General features: G+C 41.6%; 2 protein-coding genes across 2 annotated transcripts; one reads left to right on the forward strand and one right to left on the reverse strand.

Moving 5' to 3' along the window:
* Positions 1–1,972: 1,972 nt before the first annotated feature.
* LOC132131341 (nectin-2-like) lies at positions 1,973–24,879 on the forward strand. Its single transcript, XM_059543361.1, has 11 exons — positions 1,973–1,985; positions 6,048–6,250; positions 6,419–6,671; positions 11,276–11,468; positions 11,520–11,712; positions 11,881–12,133; positions 16,574–16,870; positions 17,077–17,194; positions 17,840–17,988; positions 24,391–24,534; positions 24,633–24,879. The coding sequence occupies exons 1-10, from the start codon at positions 1,973–1,975 to the stop codon at positions 24,495–24,497; spliced, it is 1,779 nt and encodes a 592-aa protein (XP_059399344.1). The 3' UTR covers positions 24,498–24,534; positions 24,633–24,879.
* LOC132131080 (SLAM family member 9-like) lies at positions 19,033–22,395 on the reverse strand. Its single transcript, XM_059543004.1, has 5 exons — positions 22,242–22,395; positions 21,585–21,920; positions 20,140–20,433; positions 19,539–19,880; positions 19,033–19,249 (listed from the first exon to the last, which is right to left on the reverse strand). The coding sequence occupies exons 1-5, from the start codon at positions 22,387–22,389 to the stop codon at positions 19,242–19,244; spliced, it is 1,128 nt and encodes a 375-aa protein (XP_059398987.1). The 5' UTR covers positions 22,390–22,395; the 3' UTR covers positions 19,033–19,241.
* Positions 24,880–27,406: the final 2,527 nt, after the last annotated feature.

The following is a 27,406-nucleotide window of genomic DNA, read 5'->3' on the forward strand; positions in this document are numbered from 1 at the left end:
ATGCACAGCTAAACAGATGAGTTTTAAGTCTAGATTTAAATGTGACCAGTGTTTTAGCACATCTGATCTCTTCTGGAAGCTGAAGAGTAACTAGTAACTAAAGGAGGACTCCCCTTGTTTTGTGTGAACCCTTGGTATTTCTAACTGACTCGATCCTAATGATCTGAGTGCTCTGTTAGGTTTATATTCAGTGAGCATATCTGAAATATATTTCGGTCCTAGGTCATTTAGTGACTTATATACGAGTAAAAGTACTTTAAAATCAATCCTAAATGTAACTGGAAGCCAGTGAAAGGACCTGAGGACTGGTGTGATATGCTCAGATTTTCTGGTTCTAGTCAGTATCCTGGCAGCAGCGTTCTGGATGAGCTGCAGCTGTCTAATGGTCTTTTTGGGAAGGCCGGTGAGGAGCCCATTACAATAGTCCACCCTGCTGGTGATAAAGGCATGAACAAGTTTCTCCAAGTCTTGGCTGGAAACAAAACATCTAATTCTTGCAATGTTTTTTAAATGATAGTATGCTGATTTAGTTACTGCTTTGACATGACTATTGAAACTAAGGTCTGTCTCCAGAATCACACCAAGATTCCTGACTTGATTTTTAGTTGTTTGACCCCTAGAGTCAAGGTATGCATTCACCTTGAACACTTCATCTTTGTTTCCAAATGCAATGACTTCAGTTTTTTCCTTGTTTAACTGAAGAAAGTTCTGGCACATCCAACTATTAATTTTACCAATACATTGGCAGAGGGAGTCAATTGGGCTGTAGTCATGTGGAGATAAGGCTAGGTAAATCTGGGTATCATCAGCATAGCTGTGATAGGCAATTTGGTTCTTTCTCATTATTTGACTTAGTGGGAGCATATACAGGCTAAACAAGAGCGGTGCAACAATTTACCCTTGTGGGACTCCGCATGTCATGGACGTCCACTTAGACTTATGCTCTCCTATACTCACATAATATGCGACCACTCACAAAATTTAGTTGCAGTCTGGATACCTGGAAATAATAGTAAATATAACCAAACAGTAAAACTCGCCCACTCGATTTTGTAGCACTAGATTATTAATAAATAAATCAAATGTCTTTTCCCCGAAACATTCATAATCAATTTGATGGTGCTTTGAGACAATTGGCTTATGCGGGACTTCAAGCGAGGAATGCCTATATTAAAGTATGGTTAATAAATTATTATATTAAGTTAATCAATTTAGTATAACGTGCGACTAGTTGACTATAAAAATCTTCAACCCGATCTCACGGCAATTCTACATATTTTACGAGGTGGCTTATTCGTACGAATTCATACGACCATACTTGTACAAATTCATACGATTTTTGCCAAGTCGTACATATTTAACGAGTTGCACAATTCGTATGAATTTGTATGAATGACCTACACCTAACCCCGCCCCTAAACCTAACCGACACAGGTGTTTAGACAAATCGTTTAAAATAATACGAGTGAGGTTGTACAAATTCGTACGGTAAAGCCACCTTGTAAAATACATATGAATTGGCGTGAGATAGCTTTGAAATCTTTAGTAGAGAGCAGGCCGATTTAGCACAAGTAAGCATTCCATTTTTAAAATAAAATGCTACAATGACATTACGAAAGAGCAACAGCTGGAAACCATGTCGTTATTGCACTGCACAAGTTATATATGCGTAATGAGTCAAATGTTTTTGTTTTTTTTATTACCCTAATTAGATTGAATGATTTGTTGATCTTGTTTTCCCTTAAATACATACATTCCGCAATATATTTTTTAATTACTTTTAAAAAGTGGTAGGGACAATAGGGCTTGGGCACATCATTGCATTCTGGGACGTGGCGGCCATGTTGATAGCCTTGTGAATGTAAACATACAGCAAGTCCAATGAGTAGAAGCAGAGTTGGGAGAAAGTCAGTTAAAGTCAGTTAAAATCATGAAAAGGTTGTGGGATTTAAAGGGATACGCTAAATAGGGGATGCCAGAGACCGGTATGTGGACAAAATCGGCACTATTAACGGTTTGGATCCATCTGAAATTCCCAACAAAGAGTGGAGCACCAACGACAACTTGCTGCCGCACTTTTGCATTACAGATATCCTCGGCTACCTTGTTTGTTTTGTGAGCACCTACACTTCAGAATAGTTCCGAAGCTACAAGTCATTGGAGTCTCATGTGCAGTTCACAAATGGATGGGTTCAGGAGCTGCAGATCATAAAGCCAGCAAACAGTATACAGTTATACAGTAATCCGGACAAAGGTAATCTGCGCTCTACCTAGCTCCCAGTTTAGTAACTGTTAGTGCTAACAACCATTCACACATGTACTTTTAACGATGTGGTTCAAAAGTGTAGTTAGTAGCTGTCAACCCTCCAATTTTTTTTCTGGGGTTCTCACGCATTTAAGCTCTTTTCCCGCTGTCTTCCGGTTTTAGTATTTTTCTGTAAAATATCCCGTTAGCCCTTTTATCGGACCTGTCAGTCTCTGGACTGTTTGTCCTGTTGTTATACCCTTGCTCTTCCAGCGAAAAATATGTTTTCAAAGCATCGTTTTGCTTACTTGAAAGCAACCTTAGAGTGATGTTGGCCTTTTTAAGATAGCGTGGTTGTTGTGAGAGCACAATTTCATGCCAATCTGTAAGCAAAGTCAGTTAGACCTAGCTTTACAACTCGCTTAGTTAATGCAGCAGTTTTGTAGTAACGTTACGAATTTTTGCTGTCAGCAGAGGGATAGCAACAGAAAGATAAATGTTGAAATTTTCCTGTATTTTAGATTAGTAAGCCAGGAAATTTGCTTTATGTTCAATGTTGACTTAAGCTATATAAAGTAAATATTCAGATGTTATGGTCTCCGTGGTCGCGCCTCCAAGCAGGAAAGCGGTGGAAAGTTAACCCGTTTTAATTTTTTTCCCATGGCGATTATGTGTTGCGCTATTACACCCCACAATAATTCAACGGTTTACCATGGTTGAAATAGATTTTTAATTAATCATATTAAGGCTGAGAGGGAGTACATCTAAACACTGCGCAGTAGTCCGAGTAGCAGTAAAGGAGGCCATCAACATGGTGGCCACACCAAGTAATGACGTCACGACGCCCAAGCCCTATATCAACCATGGCAAAAATTGGTGGGGACATGTCCCACCCGTCCCACCCACAAATTACGCCTATGAGGGGGTGGGTGCTTGTTAATACAAGTGATACAGTTGTTACAAATATACAATTAAAAGAGAAGACAGCTCTGTAATAATGTCAGACTTTATATGTTTTGATAAGAATGGGCTCTCCCTCACTCTCTGAGCCTGTTTCTGCCTCATCTTCCATGGAAGTATGGGGTAGTGGGGTAAGTTGAGCCTCCCCCTTTGCCACCCCCCACAGCTGTACAACTTTACTGTCATGTGACCATTTATTTTGGAACCACCCATCATTTCTGCCAGACTGTGATAAAGAGAAACACATGGGAGGATCGGAAGGCAACCATTTACTTTAAAAACTGTTTTTGGCTTCTCAAAGATGTTCTGTTTTTGGCTTCTTATAACAGATATTATGGTTGTTACATCAAAGGAAATTTATCCAGGTCTAAAAATATTTATGATACATATAGGTGATTTAGCAATAAAACCATGTCAATCATTTAGCAAAATATTAGCCTGAACTGGAAAGCTACAGTAGATTTTTTTTTCCAAAATGGCAGCTATGGGCAAAAGGGAGCCAAATGTTATGGGGTAAATTAAGTCAATATTTTAATTTACTCCACCATAAGGCACTGTAGTTAAGTTACAGTTAAGATGCACCGATCTAATATTCAAATCAGGTATCGGCTCCGATACTGCCATTTTTTTAGGTTCAGGTATCGGTCAGAGAGGGCAGATCCAAATCAGAGATTTTTTCTTTTTCTTTTTGATTGTGCGAATTATTCTGTTACTTCTAAAGCCATTCAATAGCTTAAAGGGTTAATTCACCCAATAATCAAAATTATGTAATTAATAACTCACCCTCATATCGTTCCAAACCCGTTCATCCTTGGAACACAGTTTAAGATATTTTAGATTTAGTCCGAGAGCTCTCAGTCCCTCCATTGAAGCTGTGTGTACGGTCTACTGTCCATGTCCAGAAAGGTAAGAAAAACATCATCAAAGTAGTCCATGTGACATCAGAGGGTCAGTTAGAATTTGTTGAAGCATCGAAAATATATTTTGGTCCAAAAATAGCAAAAACTACGAACTTTTTCATCATTGTCTTCTCTTTCGTGTCTGTTGTGAGAGAGTTCAAAACTCTGCAGTGTAGTGATATCCGGTTCGCGAACGAATTATTCGATGTAACCGGTTCTTCTTGAACCAGTTCACCAAATCGAACTGAATCATTTGAAACGGTTCGCGTCTCCAATATGCAGAGAAAAAAAACTTTTATAGCATACTATTTGATACAAATGTTGTATTATTAACCAGTTTTAAAGTTTTACTACATTCTGTTCCTGAAATCCACACTTTTGAAATCAAGATAATCAAAGGTAATCAAATCAAGCACAACCTAATAAAACATGTTTCGTGAATAAAGGGTATTCTAAAAAAAGATCATGGTCCGTGGATAATTAATCTCAAAGTGCACCACAATGCAGTATATGATTAAAGACAAAAACAAAGTAAAGACATTTTACAACCTTTCTATATAGTTATAAGGTATAACTACATAGTACATTTTATCTACTAAATGTATCAGATTTGGACAAAAAAAATTTATTAAAAATCTTTATATTCCAGTTCATGTGTGTATTTAAAAAAAAACATTCAGCTTTCGCTTTGTTATTAAAAACTTGTTTTTGTATGATTGACCAAACGATTAGGAACGACACAGATCCCTGTCCATGATTGCAAATGCGGTTACTTCCGTTCATGGTTAAACGACTTCCTTTTACACTGAAATGCCTTCCGTTTACACTGAAAATTCAAGCACATCCACATATGAAATCACTTGCATATATATATATATATATATATATATATATATATATATATATATATATATGTACACAAATAATGCAATTTTTTCTCTGTATACTGTTAGTAAATGTTATTTTTTTATGTATGCGCGCATCGAGTTTATATGTATGTGCAAGTGTATAATAGGTGTATATGCACGGATCAAGTTTATATGTATGTGCGAGTATGTGCAGGTGTGTTTGTATGCAGCGAGTTTATATGTATATGCAAGTTATTCACAAGTGTGTATGCATACATTGTTAACATTATATGTATTGGTATCGATTTCATATTAGTGTTCACGTGTATTTTATATATGTATTTTTGAACATCCAGTAGTATGCATGTATATGTGAGTAATTTATAGGTGTATATGCACGTGTTTTATGTATGTATTGATAGGCGAAGTTTGATTTAAATCCTACACGGTGCCTCATACAGACACATGAATAACTAAACCATTTTTTTAATAATCTAGAGCATTTATTCTTCAGGATAACAATAAACTCATTAGTGGAGATCAAAGATGACAAAAATCACGTTATATTTGAAACTAGATGTGATAGTGGATCACCTTGCAGTGTATATATACTGTATGATACAAGGGTTTGTATGTGTATCCCTTTATAGCCTTTTTCGTTTGCCAGGAATATGGCATCTATGCTGACTGAGGTGATTTGTATCTCTCATGTGCTTTCAGTTTATTATTACATCTCTCTAGCTTCTACCCTCTTCCCTCCTTTCCATTCACGCACTGTGCTGCTGTATGTTGAGGTGAGAAGTTGCACAGATTCTTATTGAAATGAGTTTATTTCAACAGCAAAAATTCAGTAAAAAACTGTAAATGATGGGGAGGAATGGAATCGGAAAATTGTGAGGCAGTTGTAAGTCTGTATGAGCACCAATGCTCTGACATACACAGTGCTCCCATGACAGTGTCTGTCAAGGTTGTGGTGGATGATGACTGCTTCTTACAGAGAGCAAGCTGGATGTGTTTTTTGTTTTTTTTCATAGATATTTTCACACACTTGCATGCACACATTTACATCTTGATTCACACCCTTTCACACTCCAGCTGAGAACAGAAACATTGGCCTACTTGCTGGTCATTGGTCACCTGAATTTAGCGGTTGTTTCCTGTTCTCAGTGCCTTTTCTCTTTTTTTTTCCAGGGTCGCTGACTCAGTGCGTGAGGGTGGATCCAGAAGTCGTGTCATATCCTGGTCAGACAGTGACACTGCGATGCCAGTTTCCGAACCCAGGCAGACCCCTTACTCAGGTCTGAAATCAACTGTTTCCTGCCAGTCTAAACCCAATGAATAAGAGTCTGTAGAAAGAACTTGTTCACTGGGTTGAAGTAAGAACTTTCTGAAAGCATTTGATGTGCTGTAAGCATCAATTGGTGGTAATCTGAATTGATTTTGGATTTGTTTCTGTTGGCATGCAGGTGTCATGGGTCTTTGAACGGACTGATGCAGAGCTAACCAACATAGCAGTTTTCCATCCAAATTTTGGAGTAAATTACCCAACGACATCCCCTTTATCAGGACGTGTCAGTTTTGTAACAGATCCACCCTCTTTGGAGAACCCCTCAATTAAGATCAGAGAAGTGAAGATGACCGATGAGGGACGATATATCTGTGAATATGCCACCTACCCTTCTGGCAACGAACAGGGAGTCACTTCGCTGGTCCTGCTGGGTGAGTATGAGTATGTGTTTGTGTGGGCAAGAGGAAAAGAAACAACAACTGCAGTGACTAATCAATAAAATAGTTTAAAAAATGATCATAAACCTCATCATGACTTTATTAAAATTTATATTTATTTACGTGTATAGCATTAACAAAATGCCTGGTGTGCATTCATCAAACTATAAATATATTGTTAATATTATTTAGTATGCATATTGTTTGTTGAAGATATTTTTCTTCAATAAAATAAGGGGAACTGTAGCTTTTTTTATTAATATTATTTTAGAAAAAAATATATCCAGTTATAATTGTCACAGTGTCTGGGTTGTGTTCCCTGGGTGTCCACTAGATGTCCTCTTTTCCCACGGTGTCTTTCACTTCATTAATCACATTCCTCACGTCCCTGCATATTTAATATAATATTTAATATAATATAACATAATTATTGCACCTAGCTGTCACTAATACCTATCATCACACCCTGTCAGTTTCCCATTAGCGTTTGTCTCTCCTTGTGTATATAACCCGGTCTGTCTTAGTATGTGTCACGCAGTCGTTGTTAATTCATGTCCGTCATCTTGTCGTGCTCTTGCCTTGTGTCCTTGTTTGTTTATGTTTGGTTTGGTTTTATTTGGTATCGACCTCTGCCTGGACTGTTTATTCTCTTTGGATTGCCCTTAATAAAAGACTTACTCGCAATTGGATCTCTCACCGTGTATCCTTGTATCACCGGACTTGACAGAACGACTCCGTCACAGTAAGAACCAGCAGTATGTCTTTTGATGTTTCCCGTTCCCCAGCCAGGATGGTGGAGCGGAGGGCAAAATATTTGAAGTTGACCGCCCTCCGCCAAGAGGGCAATGAGGTGGGTGCCATGGCACAGATGTTCTGGTCCTTGGCAGAGGGCATGGGATATAATGACGCGGCCCTAAAGGACTATTTAAACAGCGGGCTGGATGACCCGGTTCCTCAAGAGGAAATGGCCCATCTGGACACATTTGAGTTCTGGGAATTTGTATTTTATTTGCAGCATAGGCTTCCATGGGATGCCCCAGCCACTCCTGTCTCTTCCAGTGGGATGGCCGCCGATCCAGCGCCACTGCCCAAAATGGCCGTCAATCCAGCGCCACGGTCCAAGATGGCCGTCAATCCAGCGCCACGGTCCAAGATGGCCACCCATCCAGAGTCATGGCCCAAGATGGCCGCCAGCCCAGCGCCACAGCACAAGATGGCCGCTAACCCAGCGCCAGGAGTCAGGAGTGGCTGGGGCATCCCACGGAAGCCTATGCGCCACAGCAAAAGATTGCTGTCAGCCCAGCGCCACAGCACAAGATGGTCGCCAGCCCAGCACCGCAGCACAAGATGGCCGCCTGCCCAGAGTCATGGCCCAAGGTGGCTGCTTGCCCAGCGCCGCTGCACAGGATGACAATCACAGCTGACCCTCCGGAGTCGAGTCAGGTTCCAGTTGACCCCCCAGAGTTGAGTCAGGTTCCCATTGACCCTCCAGAGTTGAGTCAGTGTCCGGTTGTTCCTCCAGAGTCAAGTCAAATTCCTGTTGAACTTCTAGAGTTGAGTCAAATTCCAGTTGACTATCCAGAGTCGAGTCAGGTTCCAGTTGACCCTCCGGAGTTCAGTCAGATTCCGGTTGACCTTCCAGAGTCGAGGCAGGTGCCCATTGACTTTCCAGAGTCGAGTCAGTTTCCAGTGGACCCTCCAGAGTTGAGTCAGGTTCCAGTGGACCCTCCAGAGTCGAGTCAGGTTCCAGTGGACCCTCCAGAGTTGAGTCAGGTTCCAGTGGACCCTCCAGAGTCGAGTCAGGTTCCAGTGGACCCTCCAGAGTCGAGTCAGGTTCCAGTGGACCCTCCAGAGTCGAGTCAGGTTCCAGTGGACCCTCCAGAGTCGAGTCAGGTTCCAGTGGACTCTCCAGAGTCGAGTCAGGTTCCAATGAACTCTCCAGAGTCGAGTCAGGTTCCAGTGAACTCTCCAGAGTCGAGTCAGGTTCCAGTGAACTCCCCAGAGTCGAGTCAGGTTCCAGTGAACTCTGCAGAGTCGAGTCAGGTGTTCGTGGACCCTCCAGAGTCAGGGCTAGTCATCGATGACCCTCCAGAGTCAGGGCTAGTCATCGATGACCCTCCAGAGTCAGGGCTAGTCATCGATGAACCTCCAGAGTCAGGGCTAGTCACCGCTGACCCTCCAGAGTCAGGGCTAGTCACCGCTGACCCTCCAGAGTCAGGGCTAGTCACCGCTGACCTTCCAGAGTCAGGGCTAGTCACCGCTGACCTTCCAGAGTCAGGGCTAGTCACCGCTGATCTTCCAGAGTCAGGGCTAGTCACCGCTGATCTTCCAGAGTCAGGGCTAGTCACCGCTGATCTTCCAGAGTCAGGGCTACTCACCGCTGATCTTCCAGAGTCAGGGCTAGTCACCGCTGATCTTCCAGAGTCCGGGCTAGTCACCGCTGATCTTCCAGAGTCCGGGCTAGTCACCGCTGATCTTCCAGAGTCAGGGCTAGTCACCGCTGATCTTCCAGAGTCAGGGCTAGTCACCGCTAATCTTCCAGAGCCAGGGCTAGTCACCGCTGACCTTCAAGAGTCAGGGCTAGTCACCGCTGACCTTCCAGAGTCAGGGCTAGTCACCGCTGACCTTCCAGAGTCAGGGCTAGTCACCGCTGAGCTTCCAGAGTCAGGGCTAGTCACCGATGACCCTCCAGAGCCAGGGCTAGGTACCATGGACTTTTCAGAGATAAGGCTTGTCACCATTGACCTTTCAGAGTCAAGTCAAGTCAAGTCACCGGCGATCTTCAAGGACAGAATCAAGTCACTGGCGATCTTCAAGGACTGAGTCAAGTCACCGGCGATCTTCAAGGACAGAGTCAAGTCACCGGCGATCTTCAAGGACAGAGTCAAGTCACCAGTGATCTTCAAGGACAGAGTCAAGTCACCGGTGATCTTCAAGGACAGAGTCAAGTCACCGGGGATCTGCAAGGACTGAGTCAAGTCACCGGGGATCTGCAAGGACTGAGTCAAGTCACTGGGGATCTTCCAGGACAGAGTCAAGTCACTGGGGATCTTCAAGGACTGAGTCAAGTCACCGGTGATCTTCATGAACAAAGGCAGGTCACCACTGATCTTCATGAAAAGAGGCAAGTCACCGATGGTCTTCATGAACAAATGCCAGTCACCAATGATCTTCGTGAGCAGAGTCAGGCCAGCACCGATCTTCTGGAGTCCAGTAAAGACACCAGGGGATTACCAGAGTTTCGTCGTCCCGTTGGTCCGGCCGCACGGAGGTCTGCTCCGCCTTGGGGGGCTTCCGCCCTGACCACACGGTTGTGTGTTGTGTCTTGTCGTGGAGCGTCTGGGAGCCACTCCGTAGAGGGGGGGTATTGTCACAGTGTCTGGGTTGTGTTCCCTGGGTGTCCACTAGATGTCCTCTTTTTCCACAGTGTCTTTCACTTCATTAATCACATTCCTCACGTCCCTGCTTAATTATTGCACCCAGCTGTCACTAATTACCTATCATCAAACCCTGTCAGTTTCCCATTAGCGTTTGTCTCTCCTTGTGTATATAACCCGGTCTGTCTTAGTATGTGTCACGGAGTTGTTGTTAATTCATGTCCGTCATCTTGTCGTGCTCTTGCCTTGTGTCCTTGTTTGTTTATGTTTGGTTTAGTTTTGTTTGGTATCGACCTCTGCCTGGACTGTTTATTCTCTTTGGATTGCCCTTAATAAAAGACTTACTCGCAATTGGATCTCTCACCGTGTATCCTTGTATCACCGGACGTGACAATAATTAATTGAAATATATGCATTTCTCCCCAATAAAATACAAGGGAAAATAGATTTTGTAAATCTAATTTATCAAGAAAAAAAAAACTAAAATAAAATGAAGGAAAATAACTAATTTAACAATGAGGAGGAGCATTAGGCATTTTTTATCTGATAATTTGCATTACTAATTGATAGACAGCATTATTTAAAAAAATACTGGGGGAAATGTCTCTTTTTACAATCAAAACTGTTAAAAATAATAATTGACAGCTTTCTTTCGGGTGGGGGAGAGGACTGTAACGATAAGTGACAGCTTGGATTGAATTTCAATATATTTGTCATGTTTTATGGAGCATACTCGCTCTCATGTCCGTGTCCGTTTGTGGACTTTAAATTAAATTAGATTAAATGTATGCATTTAGCAGACGCTTTTATCCAAAGTGACTTACAGTGCATTCAGGCTAACAATTTTTACCTATCATTAGGACTTAAAGGGGATTTATAAATGGTATTGTCAGATCAGTTGTGCAGCTGTTAATGCGTGTGAAATGTGGCAGTAACTTTGGCTGGTCTCTCGCTCGCTTGCCCCCTCGCCTCCTCTGTCTCCCTGCTATTGATCTGGCTGCTTATCATGATGAGAGATCATCACTTCCCTGTCGTTCCCCGTCTCCCCTACTTTTCTCCTTTCCTTCTCTTTGATGTCTTTCTCGGACTGAAACGTGAGTACAATCTGAGTGCTGTGCTAGCGTGTGACAGGACAAGCAGAGCTGTGATCCTCTCATCTTCTCTTAGCCTCGTTCACATTATAGCATCAAATAAAGGTCATATTCTCTCTCTTCCCAACAGCTAAACCGAAGAACTTTGCTACATCTGTCACCGTTACCACCGGGAAAACCCCAGTCATCGTGGCGCGCTGTGAATCATCCAATGGCCGTCCAGCAGCGTCTATTTCTTGGTCCATGGCGCTTAACGGAAATGTGACGATGCCGATTGAGACGAAGAATCCAGATAATACGATCACCGTCCAGAGTGCCTACATGCACACATTTACATCTTGATTCACACCCTTTCACACTCCAGCTGAGAACAGAAACATTGGCCTACTTGCTGGTCATTGGTCACCTGAATTTAGCGGTTGTTTCCTGTTCTCAGTGCCTTTTCTCTTTTTTTTTCCAGGGTCGCTGACTCAGTGCGTGAGGGTGGATCCAGAAGTCGTGTCATATCCTGGTCAGACAGTGACACTGCGATGCCAGTTTCCGAACCCAGGCAGACCCCTTACTCAGGTCTGAAATCAACTGTTTCCTGCCAGTCTAAACCCAATGAATAAGAGTCTGTAGAAAGAACTTGTTCACTGGGTTGAAGTAAGAACTTTCTGAAAGCATTTGATGTGCTGTAAGCATCAATTGGTGGTAATCTGAATTGATTTTGGATTTGTTTCTGTTGGCATGCAGGTGTCATGGGTCTTTGAACGGACTGATGCAGAGCTAACCAACATAGCAGTTTTCCATCCAAATTTTGGAGTAAATTACCCAACGACATCCCCTTTATCAGGACGTGTCAGTTTTGTAACAGATCCACCCTCTTTGGAGAACCCCTCAATTAAGATCAGAGAAGTGAAGATGACCGATGAGGGACGATATATCTGTGAATATGCCACCTACCCTTCTGGCAACGAACAGGGAGTCACTTCGCTGGTCCTGCTGGGTGAGTATGAGTATGTGTTTGTGTGGGCAAGAGGAAAAGAAACAACAACTGCAGTGACTAATCAATAAAATAGTTTAAAAAATGATCATAAACCTCATCATGACTTTATTAAAATTTATATTTATTTACGTGTATAGCATTAACAAAATGCCTGGTGTGCATTCATCAAACTATAAATATATTGTTAATATTATTTAGTATGCATATTGTTTGTTGAAGATATTTTTCTTCAATAAAATAAGGGGAACTGTAGCTTTTTTTATTAATATTATTTTAGAAAAAAATATATCCAGTTATAATTGTCACAGTGTCTGGGTTGTGTTCCCTGGGTGTCCACTAGATGTCCTCTTTTCCCACGGTGTCTTTCACTTCATTAATCACATTCCTCACGTCCCTGCATATTTAATATAATATTTAATATAATATAACATAATTATTGCACCTAGCTGTCACTAATACCTATCATCACACCCTGTCAGTTTCCCATTAGCGTTTGTCTCTCCTTGTGTATATAACCCGGTCTGTCTTAGTATGTGTCACGCAGTCGTTGTTAATTCATGTCCGTCATCTTGTCGTGCTCTTGCCTTGTGTCCTTGTTTGTTTATGTTTGGTTTGGTTTTATTTGGTATCGACCTCTGCCTGGACTGTTTATTCTCTTTGGATTGCCCTTAATAAAAGACTTACTCGCAATTGGATCTCTCACCGTGTATCCTTGTATCACCGGACTTGACAGAACGACTCCGTCACAGTAAGAACCAGCAGTATGTCTTTTGATGTTTCCCGTTCCCCAGCCAGGATGGTGGAGCGGAGGGCAAAATATTTGAAGTTGACCGCCCTCCGCCAAGAGGGCAATGAGGTGGGTGCCATGGCACAGATGTTCTGGTCCTTGGCAGAGGGCATGGGATATAATGACGCGGCCCTAAAGGACTATTTAAACAGCGGGCTGGATGACCCGGTTCCTCAAGAGGAAATGGCCCATCTGGACACATTTGAGTTCTGGGAATTTGTATTTTATTTGCAGCATAGGCTTCCATGGGATGCCCCAGCCACTCCTGTCTCTTCCAGTGGGATGGCCGCCGATCCAGCGCCACTGCCCAAAATGGCCGTCAATCCAGCGCCACGGTCCAAGATGGCCGTCAATCCAGCGCCACGGTCCAAGATGGTCGCCAGCCCAGCACCGCAGCACAAGATGGCCGCCTGCCCAGAGTCATGGCCCAAGGTGGCTGCTTGCCCAGCGCCGCTGCACAGGATGACAATCACAGCTGACCCTCCGGAGTCGAGTCAGGTTCCAGTTGACCCCCCAGAGTTGAGTCAGGTTCCCATTGACCCTCCAGAGTTGAGTCAGTGTCCGGTTGTTCCTCCAGAGTCAAGTCAAATTCCTGTTGAACTTCTAGAGTTGAGTCAAATTCCAGTTGACTATCCAGAGTCGAGTCAGGTTCCAGTTGACCCTCCGGAGTTCAGTCAGATTCCGGTTGACCTTCCAGAGTCGAGGCAGGTGCCCATTGACTTTCCAGAGTCGAGTCAGTTTCCAGTGGACCCTCCAGAGTTGAGTCAGGTTCCAGTGGACCCTCCAGAGTCGAGTCAGGTTCCAGTGGACCCTCCAGAGTTGAGTCAGGTTCCAGTGGACCCTCCAGAGTCGAGTCAGGTTCCAGTGGACCCTCCAGAGTCGAGTCAGGTTCCAGTGGACCCTCCAGAGTCGAGTCAGGTTCCAGTGGACCCTCCAGAGTCGAGTCAGGTTCCAGTGGACTCTCCAGAGTCGAGTCAGGTTCCAATGAACTCTCCAGAGTCGAGTCAGGTTCCAGTGAACTCTCCAGAGTCGAGTCAGGTTCCAGTGAACTCCCCAGAGTCGAGTCAGGTTCCAGTGAACTCTGCAGAGTCGAGTCAGGTGTTCGTGGACCCTCCAGAGTCAGGGCTAGTCATCGATGACCCTCCAGAGTCAGGGCTAGTCATCGATGACCCTCCAGAGTCAGGGCTAGTCATCGATGAACCTCCAGAGTCAGGGCTAGTCACCGCTGACCCTCCAGAGTCAGGGCTAGTCACCGCTGACCCTCCAGAGTCAGGGCTAGTCACCGCTGACCTTCCAGAGTCAGGGCTAGTCACCGCTGACCTTCCAGAGTCAGGGCTAGTCACCGCTGATCTTCCAGAGTCAGGGCTAGTCACCGCTGATCTTCCAGAGTCAGGGCTAGTCACCGCTGATCTTCCAGAGTCAGGGCTACTCACCGCTGATCTTCCAGAGTCAGGGCTAGTCACCGCTGATCTTCCAGAGTCCGGGCTAGTCACCGCTGATCTTCCAGAGTCCGGGCTAGTCACCGCTGATCTTCCAGAGTCAGGGCTAGTCACCGCTGATCTTCCAGAGTCAGGGCTAGTCACCGCTAATCTTCCAGAGCCAGGGCTAGTCACCGCTGACCTTCAAGAGTCAGGGCTAGTCACCGCTGACCTTCCAGAGTCAGGGCTAGTCACCGCTGACCTTCCAGAGTCAGGGCTAGTCACCGCTGAGCTTCCAGAGTCAGGGCTAGTCACCGATGACCCTCCAGAGCCAGGGCTAGGTACCATGGACTTTTCAGAGATAAGGCTTGTCACCATTGACCTTTCAGAGTCAAGTCAAGTCAAGTCACCGGCGATCTTCAAGGACAGAATCAAGTCACTGGCGATCTTCAAGGACTGAGTCAAGTCACCGGCGATCTTCAAGGACAGAGTCAAGTCACCGGCGATCTTCAAGGACAGAGTCAAGTCACCAGTGATCTTCAAGGACAGAGTCAAGTCACCGGTGATCTTCAAGGACAGAGTCAAGTCACCGGGGATCTGCAAGGACTGAGTCAAGTCACCGGGGATCTGCAAGGACTGAGTCAAGTCACTGGGGATCTTCCAGGACAGAGTCAAGTCACTGGGGATCTTCAAGGACTGAGTCAAGTCACCGGTGATCTTCATGAACAAAGGCAGGTCACCACTGATCTTCATGAAAAGAGGCAAGTCACCGATGGTCTTCATGAACAAATGCCAGTCACCAATGATCTTCGTGAGCAGAGTCAGGCCAGCACCGATCTTCTGGAGTCCAGTAAAGACACCAGGGGATTACCAGAGTTTCGTCGTCCCGTTGGTCCGGCCGCACGGAGGTCTGCTCCGCCTTGGGGGGCTTCCGCCCTGACCACACGGTTGTGTGTTGTGTCTTGTCGTGGAGCGTCTGGGAGCCACTCCGTAGAGGGGGGGTATTGTCACAGTGTCTGGGTTGTGTTCCCTGGGTGTCCACTAGATGTCCTCTTTTTCCACAGTGTCTTTCACTTCATTAATCACATTCCTCACGTCCCTGCTTAATTATTGCACCCAGCTGTCACTAATTACCTATCATCAAACCCTGTCAGTTTCCCATTAGCGTTTGTCTCTCCTTGTGTATATAACCCGGTCTGTCTTAGTATGTGTCACGGAGTTGTTGTTAATTCATGTCCGTCATCTTGTCGTGCTCTTGCCTTGTGTCCTTGTTTGTTTATGTTTGGTTTAGTTTTGTTTGGTATCGACCTCTGCCTGGACTGTTTATTCTCTTTGGATTGCCCTTAATAAAAGACTTACTCGCAATTGGATCTCTCACCGTGTATCCTTGTATCACCGGACGTGACAATAATTAATTGAAATATATGCATTTCTCCCCAATAAAATACAAGGGAAAATAGATTTTGTAAATCTAATTTATCAAGAAAAAAAAAACTAAAATAAAATGAAGGAAAATAACTAATTTAACAATGAGGAGGAGCATTAGGCATTTTTTATCTGATAATTTGCATTACTAATTGATAGACAGCATTATTTAAAAAAATACTGGGGGAAATGTCTCTTTTTACAATCAAAACTGTTAAAAATAATAATTGACAGCTTTCTTTCGGGTGGGGGAGAGGACTGTAACGATAAGTGACAGCTTGGATTGAATTTCAATATATTTGTCATGTTTTATGGAGCATACTCGCTCTCATGTCCGTGTCCGTTTGTGGACTTTAAATTAAATTAGATTAAATGTATGCATTTAGCAGACGCTTTTATCCAAAGTGACTTACAGTGCATTCAGGCTAACAATTTTTACCTATCATTAGGACTTAAAGGGGATTTATAAATGGTATTGTCAGATCAGTTGTGCAGCTGTTAATGCGTGTGAAATGTGGCAGTAACTTTGGCTGGTCTCTCGCTCGCTTGCCCCCTCGCCTCCTCTGTCTCCCTGCTATTGATCTGGCTGCTTATCATGATGAGAGATCATCACTTCCCTGTCGTTCCCCGTCTCCCCTACTTTTCTCCTTTCCTTCTCTTTGATGTCTTTCTCGGACTGAAACGTGAGTACAATCTGAGTGCTGTGCTAGCGTGTGACAGGACAAGCAGAGCTGTGATCCTCTCATCTTCTCTTAGCCTCGTTCACATTATAGCATCAAATAAAGGTCATATTCTCTCTCTTCCCAACAGCTAAACCGAAGAACTTTGCTACATCTGTCACCGTTACCACCGGGAAAACCCCAGTCATCGTGGCGCGCTGTGAATCATCCAATGGCCGTCCAGCAGCGTCTATTTCTTGGTCCATGGCGCTTAACGGAAATGTGACGATGCCGATTGAGACGAAGAATCCAGATAATACGATCACCGTCCAGAGTGCCTACATGCTGGCTCCACAGCCGTCAGATAATGGCAAAGACATCAGCTGCACGGTGTCACACCGTACCATGACCCAACCTGAGACCTTCCCGATGAAACTTGTTGTCGAATGTAAGATTCTAACAAGACCATTAAATACACCAGAAACTACTTATCCAAAGGCTGTTACACTGTTGCTATAGCTGAGAATAGTTTTAGTGAGTCATGTCTCTATTGGTCCAGGCCAGTAATGCCAGACATTAGTAACAGCCATTAATTCATTCTTTAAGGCTAGTTGTTCGATCCTTCAATTTACTCTGTCTTTTTTTCTCTGTCAGATCCTCCCCAGGTGAATATCGTAGGGTATGATAACAACTGGTACAGGGGTCGGACAAATGCAAATTTGACCTGTCAGGCAGACGGAAACCCTGTCCCCACCACTGTCACCTGGAAAACGTGAGCATTTCTTTTACTTTTCAGTTCTATATAGTGTCACCCTTAAGCGGGGTTTACACTGTCGTTACATTTTTAGGCCACATTTTAGTTTCTTTCAAAGATTGTAAAAGACTTAATATGGCAAAATGTCCAGTCTTTGACTGCTTTATGCAGGGTTGTCCAATCGTGCTCCTTGAGGCCCCCTTTCCTGCAAAGTTTAGTTTTAGAACAACTTCCCGCAAGTTTCTTGTGTTCCTGAAGACCTTTATTAACTGGTTCAGGTGTGTTCACCGTTGTCCAGTCCTGCTCCCAAAGAGCTGCCAACCTGATGAATTTAGCTCCAATCCTAATGAAACAGACCTGAACCAGCTCATCTAAGTCTTCAGGATTACCAGTGGCTTCTGTGGCAGACTGAAGTGAAACTCTGTAAAACACTGGCCCTCTAGCAGCAGGATTGGACACCTCTAGACTATGTAAAGAATCTTGGTTTCCAACAAAGTTTTGGCAGTGTCAAGAATTTGACAAAACTGTTGTGCAGTAAGGTCAGTCAGACCTTAGTGGGCAGTTTTTGGCAAGTATAAACTTAACGCTGATAGTCAATGGGTCTTTTAGGTTTCAATTGGATCAGAAACAATGTGTTAATATTGTCTGGACTTTGTCCCTCAGTTTGTCTGGACTGATGCCTGAAACGGTGCAGGTGCAGGAAAATCGGCTCGTTGTGCAGAAGGTGGATGACACCATCTACACCACCTTCATCTGTGAGGTCAGAAACAGTCTGGGATACGGCAGAGATCAGATCTCCGTCTTCGTGAGGGGTGAGTCTGTCTGTATAGTATAGTATTTGACTACAGGTTCCTCACACATTTTAACTGGGTTGAGTGTGACATTTAGACATGGGCAGTAGTTGGAAAAATGAAACCGGATTTCATTCAAGCAAGGGGTTAAAGTTCAGACCAAATACCATAAGGTAGTTTTTTGGCACTTTTCTTGTCTGTTTGTTTTTTTTTTTCATTACTCTATTTGTCCTCAAGAACACCCGGCATGCCGGTCATTCCTCAGCCTTCAGATGTTCCTCACTCTCTGATGCTGTTTTTTTCTTTAGTCTGGGACTTTCTTGATCTAGAAAAACGTGTGTAAATGCCACACAGTTCCTATATAATCCTGCAGGATGCTTTTCAGAAGAGAGTGGCGTGTGGGATTGCAGATGTGACTGTGTTAGGGTGTTAGGGTGAGGTTGAGTGCAGTTGTAAATGTTCTGCAGTGTCTGTAAATGTTCTCACACATTGGGTCAAACATTTGAGAGTCATGTGTTTAAAAGAACAGGATTCATTTGAAATAGAAATCTTTTGTAGCCATTTTGATTAATTTAATGCATGGTTGCAGGATACGTATTAGGTAGTATTAGTATTAGGTATTAAAGTATCGCAAATAGTAATTTCTTCTTTTTAAAGGAGACTGGGGAAGGACAGGACACCCCAACCCCCCCCCCCCCCTTTACTTTACAAAGGCAAAATATTATCGATCGAAATCGTCAATGAGGATTATTTTAGAGAAGATAATACACATTTTTTTATTTATTTTACATTTATTATGATTTTCCAAAAATGCAATGTTATGATTCCATAAAGAAAAAATATAGGCAGTGCATTAATAAAATTTGTAAACCGAGTAAACAAATGACAATTGAATATCAAATTTAAAAAAAAATAAGCTCTGTACGTTGTGCTTTACTTAAGATTAAAATAAATTTCTTACATTAAAATAAAATACATTAAGTTAGTATTCCTCAAGTGGGAGCTCTCCATAATGTAATAAACCATGAAGAAAACTTTATTCATGAGGGCAGGCAGACACATAAATAACTAAACCGTTTTTTAATAATCTAGAGCATTTATCATTCAGGATAACAATAAACTCATTAGAGGATGATCATAGATGACAAAAATCATGTTATATTTGAAACAGTAAGTGTAAAGGCAGATGCAGTTGTTGTGGTCAGAAAAGAGTTTGTGAGAAACAGAGTCACAGAGATTTTGATCATCGTTCTGAGCTGAAACACACCGTCATCTCAGATTCCTGTCAGACAAAAGAGAAAGCAGAGAAAACAAGCCTGATAAATGACAATCTGCTGCAAATTCATGCACCGGACCCGATCATCATTCAGAAACAATGAGCACATCAAGTATTATGGGATATGAATCAGTTGTTATATCAGCTAAAAAGAGACTCATTAGAGTCGATTTACAGACAGACAGAGATCCGCTCAACAAACAAACTGAAGAAGATTACACAGAGAGCAAGTTGTTTGTTTAATAAATACATATTAAATAATTAAGAAAACTGTTATTATAATTGTGTGACTCACCAGAGACAGTAACATTGAATCCCTGGTTAACGGTGCGTCTGCTGCTGCTGATCTTAACTTCATAAAGTCCAGAGTCTGTGCTTCTGCTGTTTGTGACGGTCAGAGATCCAGTCTGATGATCCAGCTTCACTCTGTTTTTGAAACTCTCATCAAGAGCATCATATATAGAGATCATACTGTGCGATCTACTGAGTTTAGCTTTGAGCAAGTTGTTTGGTTTAAACGTTATGGTCCACGATATCTGATCAGCTCTCTGTGTTTCATTAAGACCAGAGTTTAGAGTGATTGAATCTCCCTCCATCACTGACACTGACCTCACTTCATCTGGATCACCTAACACAGCTGAAGAACAAACAGAAGGAGATGAAAACTAGTAAATCACTAAAGTAAAAAGTCTTTGGCTGTTTGATACGCACTGTAAATCTCTGGTTCTGACAACTCATCAAGAGAGTTCAAATCTGCGCTGTGATATGAGACACATAAAAGTCAAGGCAAATCATGTTGCTATGGACAGGGGTGTTTATGAGAAAATATTATTGACCTATTGACCAAAATCAGGATTACATATTCCAGAAAGCCGACAATATCAGCTCTGCTGTACCTGCAGATGTGTGACAGAGTTGAGTGATGTCCAGATGTTGAGTCTGGTTGCTGATGGGATTGTTGAGCACACAGCTGTAGCTGTTTTTATCCTGATATTCCACCTCCAGAGGTAGAGAGAGACTGATGCTGAGATCAGACACACTGATGCTGGACAATAAACTGTTTCCTTTGTACCAGGAGAGAGTCACATGACTCACATTCACCACTGAACACAGCAGTGAACAATTCTGCTCTGATGATGATGACGATGATGAAGAACAGTTTCTGCTGATGACAGGAACAGGCAGACGAGCTGAAAACATGAGAGAATAAATCAAGAGCAAGTAACTGTAATCAAGAGGCTGTTATGTTTGTCAATGTGTTTAATGCTGAAACTGTTAGTCTTCATTTCTCAAGACCTATAATAGATTCAAATTTTAAAAAATTACACTGTCAGAGAGGAAAATGTCATGCAAAATGACAAAATGAAAAAAAAACGCACCGCATCTAGGACATCTTGAGGTATCGCTTACCGGACGTGCACTTTCTATACACACAAGCTCAATTTAAATTTTATTTAATATAAAACTATGCAGATGGCGCTCTGTGGCGCGGCAGGAATTTGAACAGCCTCCTGAATCATAGCTGGGCGCCGTGGACAGACGCCGAATAGCTTTGCCAGTGTTCACACAGTCATAGAAAACAATGTGTTCGAATTATAAAGACGTGACGCGATGTGGCGCTGTGCTTTTCGCCCGGTGTGCGATCCCTTTAATGATAAAAGCAGCCAAATCTATTAATTACAAACTTCATAAACCTGTCTTTTTAGGCAAGAACCAGACATGGGTGTCATGTAGGCTAATAAAATATGTTTAATGGGACTGTATTTAAGGTCTGTATTTAATTTGATTACAATTTTATTAAAACATTAGAAATTAGCCAATATAACGTTTCCTTCCCAAAGTTATTCAAACTGCGAATAAATTATGTACAGGCATGACATTATCACTATAAAAATAAAATAATTAAAAAAAAATCACTGAAGCTGTCTACACTGCGAAATAAAGCCCTTACTTATATTGTACCTACATCTGCGCTTTTTTGTTTGTGATGAAAGAATTCACAGTATTCAGTCATCGAATGTGGGCACATTCAACAAAGCTGATGAGTTTCAGCGATGACTCATCTGAACGTCTCTGATTGGCCATTGTATTCCTAAGCTCAACAGAATTGTATGCGATTGGTTATAATGCGCAGCACTGTTAAAAAACACCTCAAATGGCAAATGAAATACAGTGCAACATGAGCGAATCTTGATTTAATGCCATAGTCGAACACGATTTTTCTCATTTACACTTTGTAAGCAAAAGACGTAATAGATTTTATTTGTTTGTGCAGTGGCATTTTTGTCCAAGACCCCGTGGCCTTACACATGCTCCGCCTATGACTGTAACTGTTACTTACCATAGACAGTAACATTGAATATGTATCTGATCTCTCTGCTTCCGCTGATGATGCTTACTGTAAAAACTCCAGAGTCTGTGGTTGTGATGTTTGTGATGGTCAGAGATCCAGTCTGATGATCCAGCTTCAGTCTGTCTCTGAATCTCCCATCATCGCCATCATACAAAAGGATCATACTGGACTTAATACTGAGTTCAGCTATGAGTAAGTTGGTATGTCCAAACCTCCACTCGATCTCATCATCTGTCTGTATTTCAGTAAGACCAGAGTTTAGAGTGACCGAATCTTCCTCTGTCACAAACACTGACCTCACTTCATCTGAATCGCCAAACACACCTGAAGAACAAACACAAGATTCTGTAAACTGTATGAAAATTACAATTGAAATCAATTTCCAAAGCACACAAACGATTAACTATTGCATCTCTGTAGTGATTCTAAATGAAACCCATTAACTGATGAAGTTGATTTGAGCTCCACACAACATCATACAGTGAAAACACTTTTAATTGAGATGGGAATCATGTCACAGTGAAATTAAAGCTGCTGCTGTTTGAGCTTCAGTGTTTTTATAGAGCCACCATTTAGAAAAACAAACTGTGAATCTTTCACAGAAACAATTGAAGCCATAAAAACACATTTTAAAAAAAAACTCACCAACCAGACTCCACAAACACAAATAGAACAAAATGAATTTGATTGCCATTTTCCACATCGTTTCTCGAAAGGAACCCATAAAATGTCTGAAACACGACTGGACTGTGATATTTATCTGGTTGTGTGTGAATCCTCCCCCAAACTCCATCACCGTATACTCTCAGACGTCCATCCTCTTTGACATTAAAATCAACAAGCTTTTGCTGATCTTACATTTTCAAATTCAAAACCAGGAATAGGCAAAATCCAGGCAATCAGCAAACAGGTTGTCTGGAGCAGTTTAAGTCAAAACCATCGGAAATTCAGCAGAAATAAACAGGCTTTGTAATGTGTTTCTGTCCACAGTGTTTTCAAGTGTTTTCCAAAAGTCTGAAAATACTTAAATCATCTTATGTGCATGTGTAAAATGTAATAAAACCTTGCAGAGACTATCTGTAACCTAGGTCACAATAATGCATTGTCCAATATGCAAATCATGTTTTGATATATATTTTGTTATTGATGGTGGTTGCTTTCCCATTTGCTCTTCTAGCCGGCTTTAGTATCTTTTAAATATCATGCAATTTGCATATTGTTAATGTAACATCATCTATCACAGCACTTCTTCTGCACAATCTCTAAGTGTTTCTGTATATTCCTTATGACAGGCAGACGAGCTGAGAAACATGAGAGAATGGAAGATGAATGGAAATATTCAAGCATTCAAATATTCAAAATTAGTCAAAAATAGAGCATGTGAAGGAAATTAATTAATTTATCACACACTAACATTTATTTTCCTTGCACTACATTAATATGTTTTTGAAACTAAATGTCACCAACACTTGGGCCAAAGTGAATGTTTTGTAATAAATAAAGAGGAAACAGTACTAGACAGTTGTCTAGATTTGTGTATATATTTAACCTCATGACTTGAGTAGCAAGTTTAAGTATCTTTTATCTAGTAACAGAAGAAAGTTTGCTGAAATAAACATATGGCAAACAAATCATATTGGAGAACAATGATGTAATGGATTATGTCCCTTTTGCCATGTATTAAAATCAAGAATATGTGATTTGTTCTTTTAACCTTTATTTAATAATCAAAGGTACAAAGAAAAGATTTCCAATGTTTTGGAAATCTAAATTACTTGATGTGTGCTCCATTTGGCTTGTTGAAGACCACTCTAAATGATGCATTCTTGATCAGTTGCAAAGGCTTAACAGTACATGCTGGAAGGCCTGACGAGAGCATTAATAGTCCAGTCTGGAGAGAACAGGAGCTTGGATAGATTGTAGAGTTGTGTGGCCTGTTCCAATAGGACTGACCTGCTTGCCCTAATGTTGTATAAGGAAAATCTGTATGACTGGACAGTTTCAGCAATGTGGCCTGTGAAGGTTAACTGACCATTGATCAAAAATCCAAGGTTCCTGGCTAGGTTCCATCCAAGTAATGACATTGTAACAATGTTCAAACTTCATAATCATCGGGAAGAAGGAGGCGGGAACAGGCGGACAATCAAATGAGATTTTAAATAGATCAAAATAAAGACAAAACAGCGCGTCAGCCCCTCACGGACAACTGACATGCACAAATCAAAACCAAAACATAAACTAAAATCCAGGCCTGGTCCTCTCTCGTCCTTCACTGTCGTCGCTCCAGTTTTATATCTTTCCATCTCGTCCGTGGGACTCGAGACCGGTGGGTCGAGCAGGTGTCGCTCATCTTCAATCACTCAACCGGCCTCGCCTCGCTCCCATGGCTCTCGGCACCGCCCCACTCATCACAGACATGTAGATTGAAAAGAGAAGTGGTCCAAGCACTGAGCCCTGAGGAACACCAGTAGCTAGATGTTGTGACTTAGACAGCCTGAATGTCATACCTGAGAAGACTTGAACCATTGGAATGCATAACTTTTTTGCCAGTCTCATAGCTTCAATAACCAAAAGCAGGGCAGTCTCAGTTAAGTGGCAATTTTTGAAACCAGATTGGTTGTTGTCTGGGAGATTGTTCTGTGAGAGAAAGCTAGAGACTTGGATGAACATGACTCAACATCACTCAACTCTGTCACACATGTTCAGATACGAGAGCACTTTATATATTAGCATTTATTGACAGAGCCTATCTCAGTGACAGAGCCTATCTCAGTTTGGTGTTTTTATTCCTCAGATTCTGTCCACTCTTGTGGTTCTACTGAAGCTGTGATCCGATTGGTCCTCTCTGCTCTGGTGGGCATGGCTACTGTCCTTCTTTTGGTTTATGACATCAGATCCTGAAGATCTGAACAAGATCAAGCACATATTCACACATCAGGTACATGATTGATGATGTAATTTCTCACAAACTACATCATTTAAAAATATTTTGTGAGATTTATTAGTTTATGACTTGATATGTTCATCTTTTTTCAGAATGATTTGGAATCTAAAGCAGAATGCTGAACTTAAGAGGTCTTTAGTTTTTTTTTGTTGGTATTTTTCATAATAAATACTGATGATTATGTCCGCTTGTGCTCTCTATTTCAAATTTTTTAAATGTATTTATTTGAAAGGTATCAGTGCAGTTTTGCCTCAGACAACCAATTCTGACTTTACTTATACTCGTCCATTTGCTACATGTATTTGCTTGCCTTTATCAATAAAGTAATCTCAGTCTTAAGAGTCTTTGCAATTTGTATTTGGATTCATTGATACTTCAGCTTGCTACTCAAGTTACGAGGTTAAATATATACACAAACCTAGACAGCTGTCTAGTTCTGTTTCCTTATTTGCTATTACAACACACTATCTTTGGCCCAAGTGTTGGGGACATTTCGTTTTCCAAAGCACATAAATATAATGCAAGAAAAAAGCAATGTTAGTAATAATTAAAAATACCTTCACATGCTCTACATTTGATCAGTGATGGTTCCTCTCAGTGTTTCTTCTTCGCCTGCCTAAATATCTTCATTCATCCACATTTATCTCTATTCTTTCATGTTTTCCACCTCGTCTGCCTGTCATTAGGAAAAAACAGAAAAGTGTAGAGATTTTGAAGTAGGATAAGACATGCTGTGATAGACCATGCTATATTAAAGAAATGCATATTGAATAATATTTATACAATATAAAATTTACAATGCTAAACGCACGCTGAAATTGCATTTACTTAACAGTAAGGCATGGCCTGCTGAATTCGTGCGAAACCCTCATCATGTTAAAGGGTTAGTTCACCCAATTTGCAAAATTATGTAATTAATAACTTACCCTCATGTTGTTCCAAACCCATAAGACCTCCGTTTATTTTTGGAACACAGTTTAAGATATTTTAGATTTAGTCCGAGATCTCTCAGTCCCTCCATTGAAGCTGTGTGTACGGTCTACTGTCCATGTCCAGAAAGGTAAGAAAAACATCAAAGCAGTTCAGTCAGTGTACTATTTGAGTACATTAATTACTCCGGAATATTGGTTTGTTTTAACTCAGAGGGAGTGTCAGCCACATTAAACAGGTTAACATCTTAAGTCATTTGTGGATTAATGCGTATTGGAGACGCGAACAGTTTAAAACGATTCAGTTCGATTTGGTGAACTGGTTCAAAAAGATTCGGTTACAGCGAATGACTCGTTCTCAAACCGGATATCACAAACTGCTTTGTTTTGAACTGTCTTACAACAGACATGGAAGAGAAGACAATGCTGAATAAAGTCGTAGTTTTTGTTATTTTTGGACCAAAATGTATTTTTGATTCTTCAACAAATTCTAACTGACCCTCTGATGTCACATGGACTACTTTGATGATGTTTTTCTTCCTTTCTGGACATGGACAGTATACCGTACACACAGCTTCAATGGAGGGACTGAGAGCTCTCGGACTAAATCTAAAATATCTTAAACTGTGTTCCGAAGATAAATGGAGGTCTTACTGGTTTGGAACGACATGAGGGTGAGTTATATGGAAGTAAAATAATGACTTATGTCTTTGAAACAAAAAAGCATGCCGAATAGCACTATCTGAAAAAATAATGCATTGAATTCTGAAAGTTCTTGCATTTTAATGCCTTGTATTTCCAGGGCTTGCATCTTTAGGTCCTGAAATGTAATATAGTTGTTCGTTTAAGCTGTGAATATTTCAATTAAAAATATTTCACACACTTTTTCATAATAAAAAAATCAATAATTCATATTCACGTTCCAGAATTCACTTCCAAAATATTAAATCGGTTAAAAAATACGATGTATAATATTCAACAGGCAAATTTCGGTCCATTTTATTTCACTTTCCAAATTCGCTTCCACAAATTCAGTGGTTAAAATTCGGCAGATAATTCGCCCTTTCACATCCGGGAGCTGCAGGAATAGCAGTAGAGCACAGAGGCATGATCTCTATCTACTGTCAGTCGCTCACCAACAGGTGGTGCAAGCGGCTGTTATATAAGGCCAAAGCAACAGGTGGATTAAGTAATACAGTTACAAAAACTGATCTGCAGAAATTAAGCAAGCGCTAAGTCGAAGTTTTGATTATCGGGGCATGTGGAAAAGCTGATTGTGCGTATGTTAATTTCAACCTCTTTTCTGTTACCAAGTAAGCAGCATTCAAAGGAGATTATAATGGTGTTTTACCCAACGCTGAATTACAGAACTAACATTACATCTAAGGAAGACACATATTGCTTTCGGTTGTTTAGTTTCCGTAACTTTGTGTCATGGCTTTTGCGTGCTGAGCTGTTATACTGGGGATCCCCTCACGTCACACTCCAGGATTCCCCAATGACGAGTAACGCTTCTCAGTCAAATAATACTGTGATATAAGACCTCAGATCTCAGAAGACATTTTATTGATGATTATGCAAACTATATAGACAGTTAAGCAGATGTAAAATATGAACGAACGCTCAAGGTTCCACGCGGTTTCCCTCAGAAATCTGTTAAAGAAAAGAAAACACATTACGTGGCTCAGCGCACTAACAGTGACAGCGATTTAAAGACAAAACTCACATCTGACTGATGATGCAAACTATATACAGACAGATGAGGATATGAACGCAAGTTACGGAACAAGAAAAAGTGCATGTTATATATATAAAATTTATTTAATTTATTTAAAAAATAATTAATGAATGAATAAGGGGCGATTCACATATCGCGCCTAATAACGCGTGGAAAAGGCTAGGCGTGCCGCTTTCTCCTTTTTTCCAAAGCGCTCAGG

The sequence above is a fragment of the Carassius carassius genome, chromosome 48 (assembly GCF_963082965.1).
Source record: "Carassius carassius chromosome 48, fCarCar2.1, whole genome shotgun sequence".
Classification (NCBI taxonomy): Eukaryota; Metazoa; Chordata; class Actinopteri; order Cypriniformes; family Cyprinidae; genus Carassius; species Carassius carassius.

Coding starts and splice junctions, on each gene's coding strand:
- LOC132131341 (XM_059543361.1), top strand. Junction 11,713..11,880: donor CAGGCAGACCCCTTACTCAG/GTCTGAAATCAA, acceptor GTTGGCATGCAG/GTGTCATGGGTCTTTGAACG. Junction 12,134..16,573: donor CACTTCGCTGGTCCTGCTGG/GTGAGTATGAGT, acceptor TCTTCCCAACAG/CTAAACCGAAGAACTTTGCT.
- LOC132131080 (XM_059543004.1), bottom strand. CDS start 22,389: ATGGAGTTTGGGGGAGGATTCACACACAACCAGATAAATATCACAGTC. Junction 20,434..21,584: donor ATTCAATGTTACTGTCTATG/GTAAGTAACAGT, acceptor TCATGTTTTCAG/CTCGTCTGCCTGTTCCTGTC. Junction 19,881..20,139: donor ACTCTGTCACACATCTGCAG/GTACAGCAGAGC, acceptor TTTGTTCTTCAG/CTGTGTTAGGTGATCCAGAT.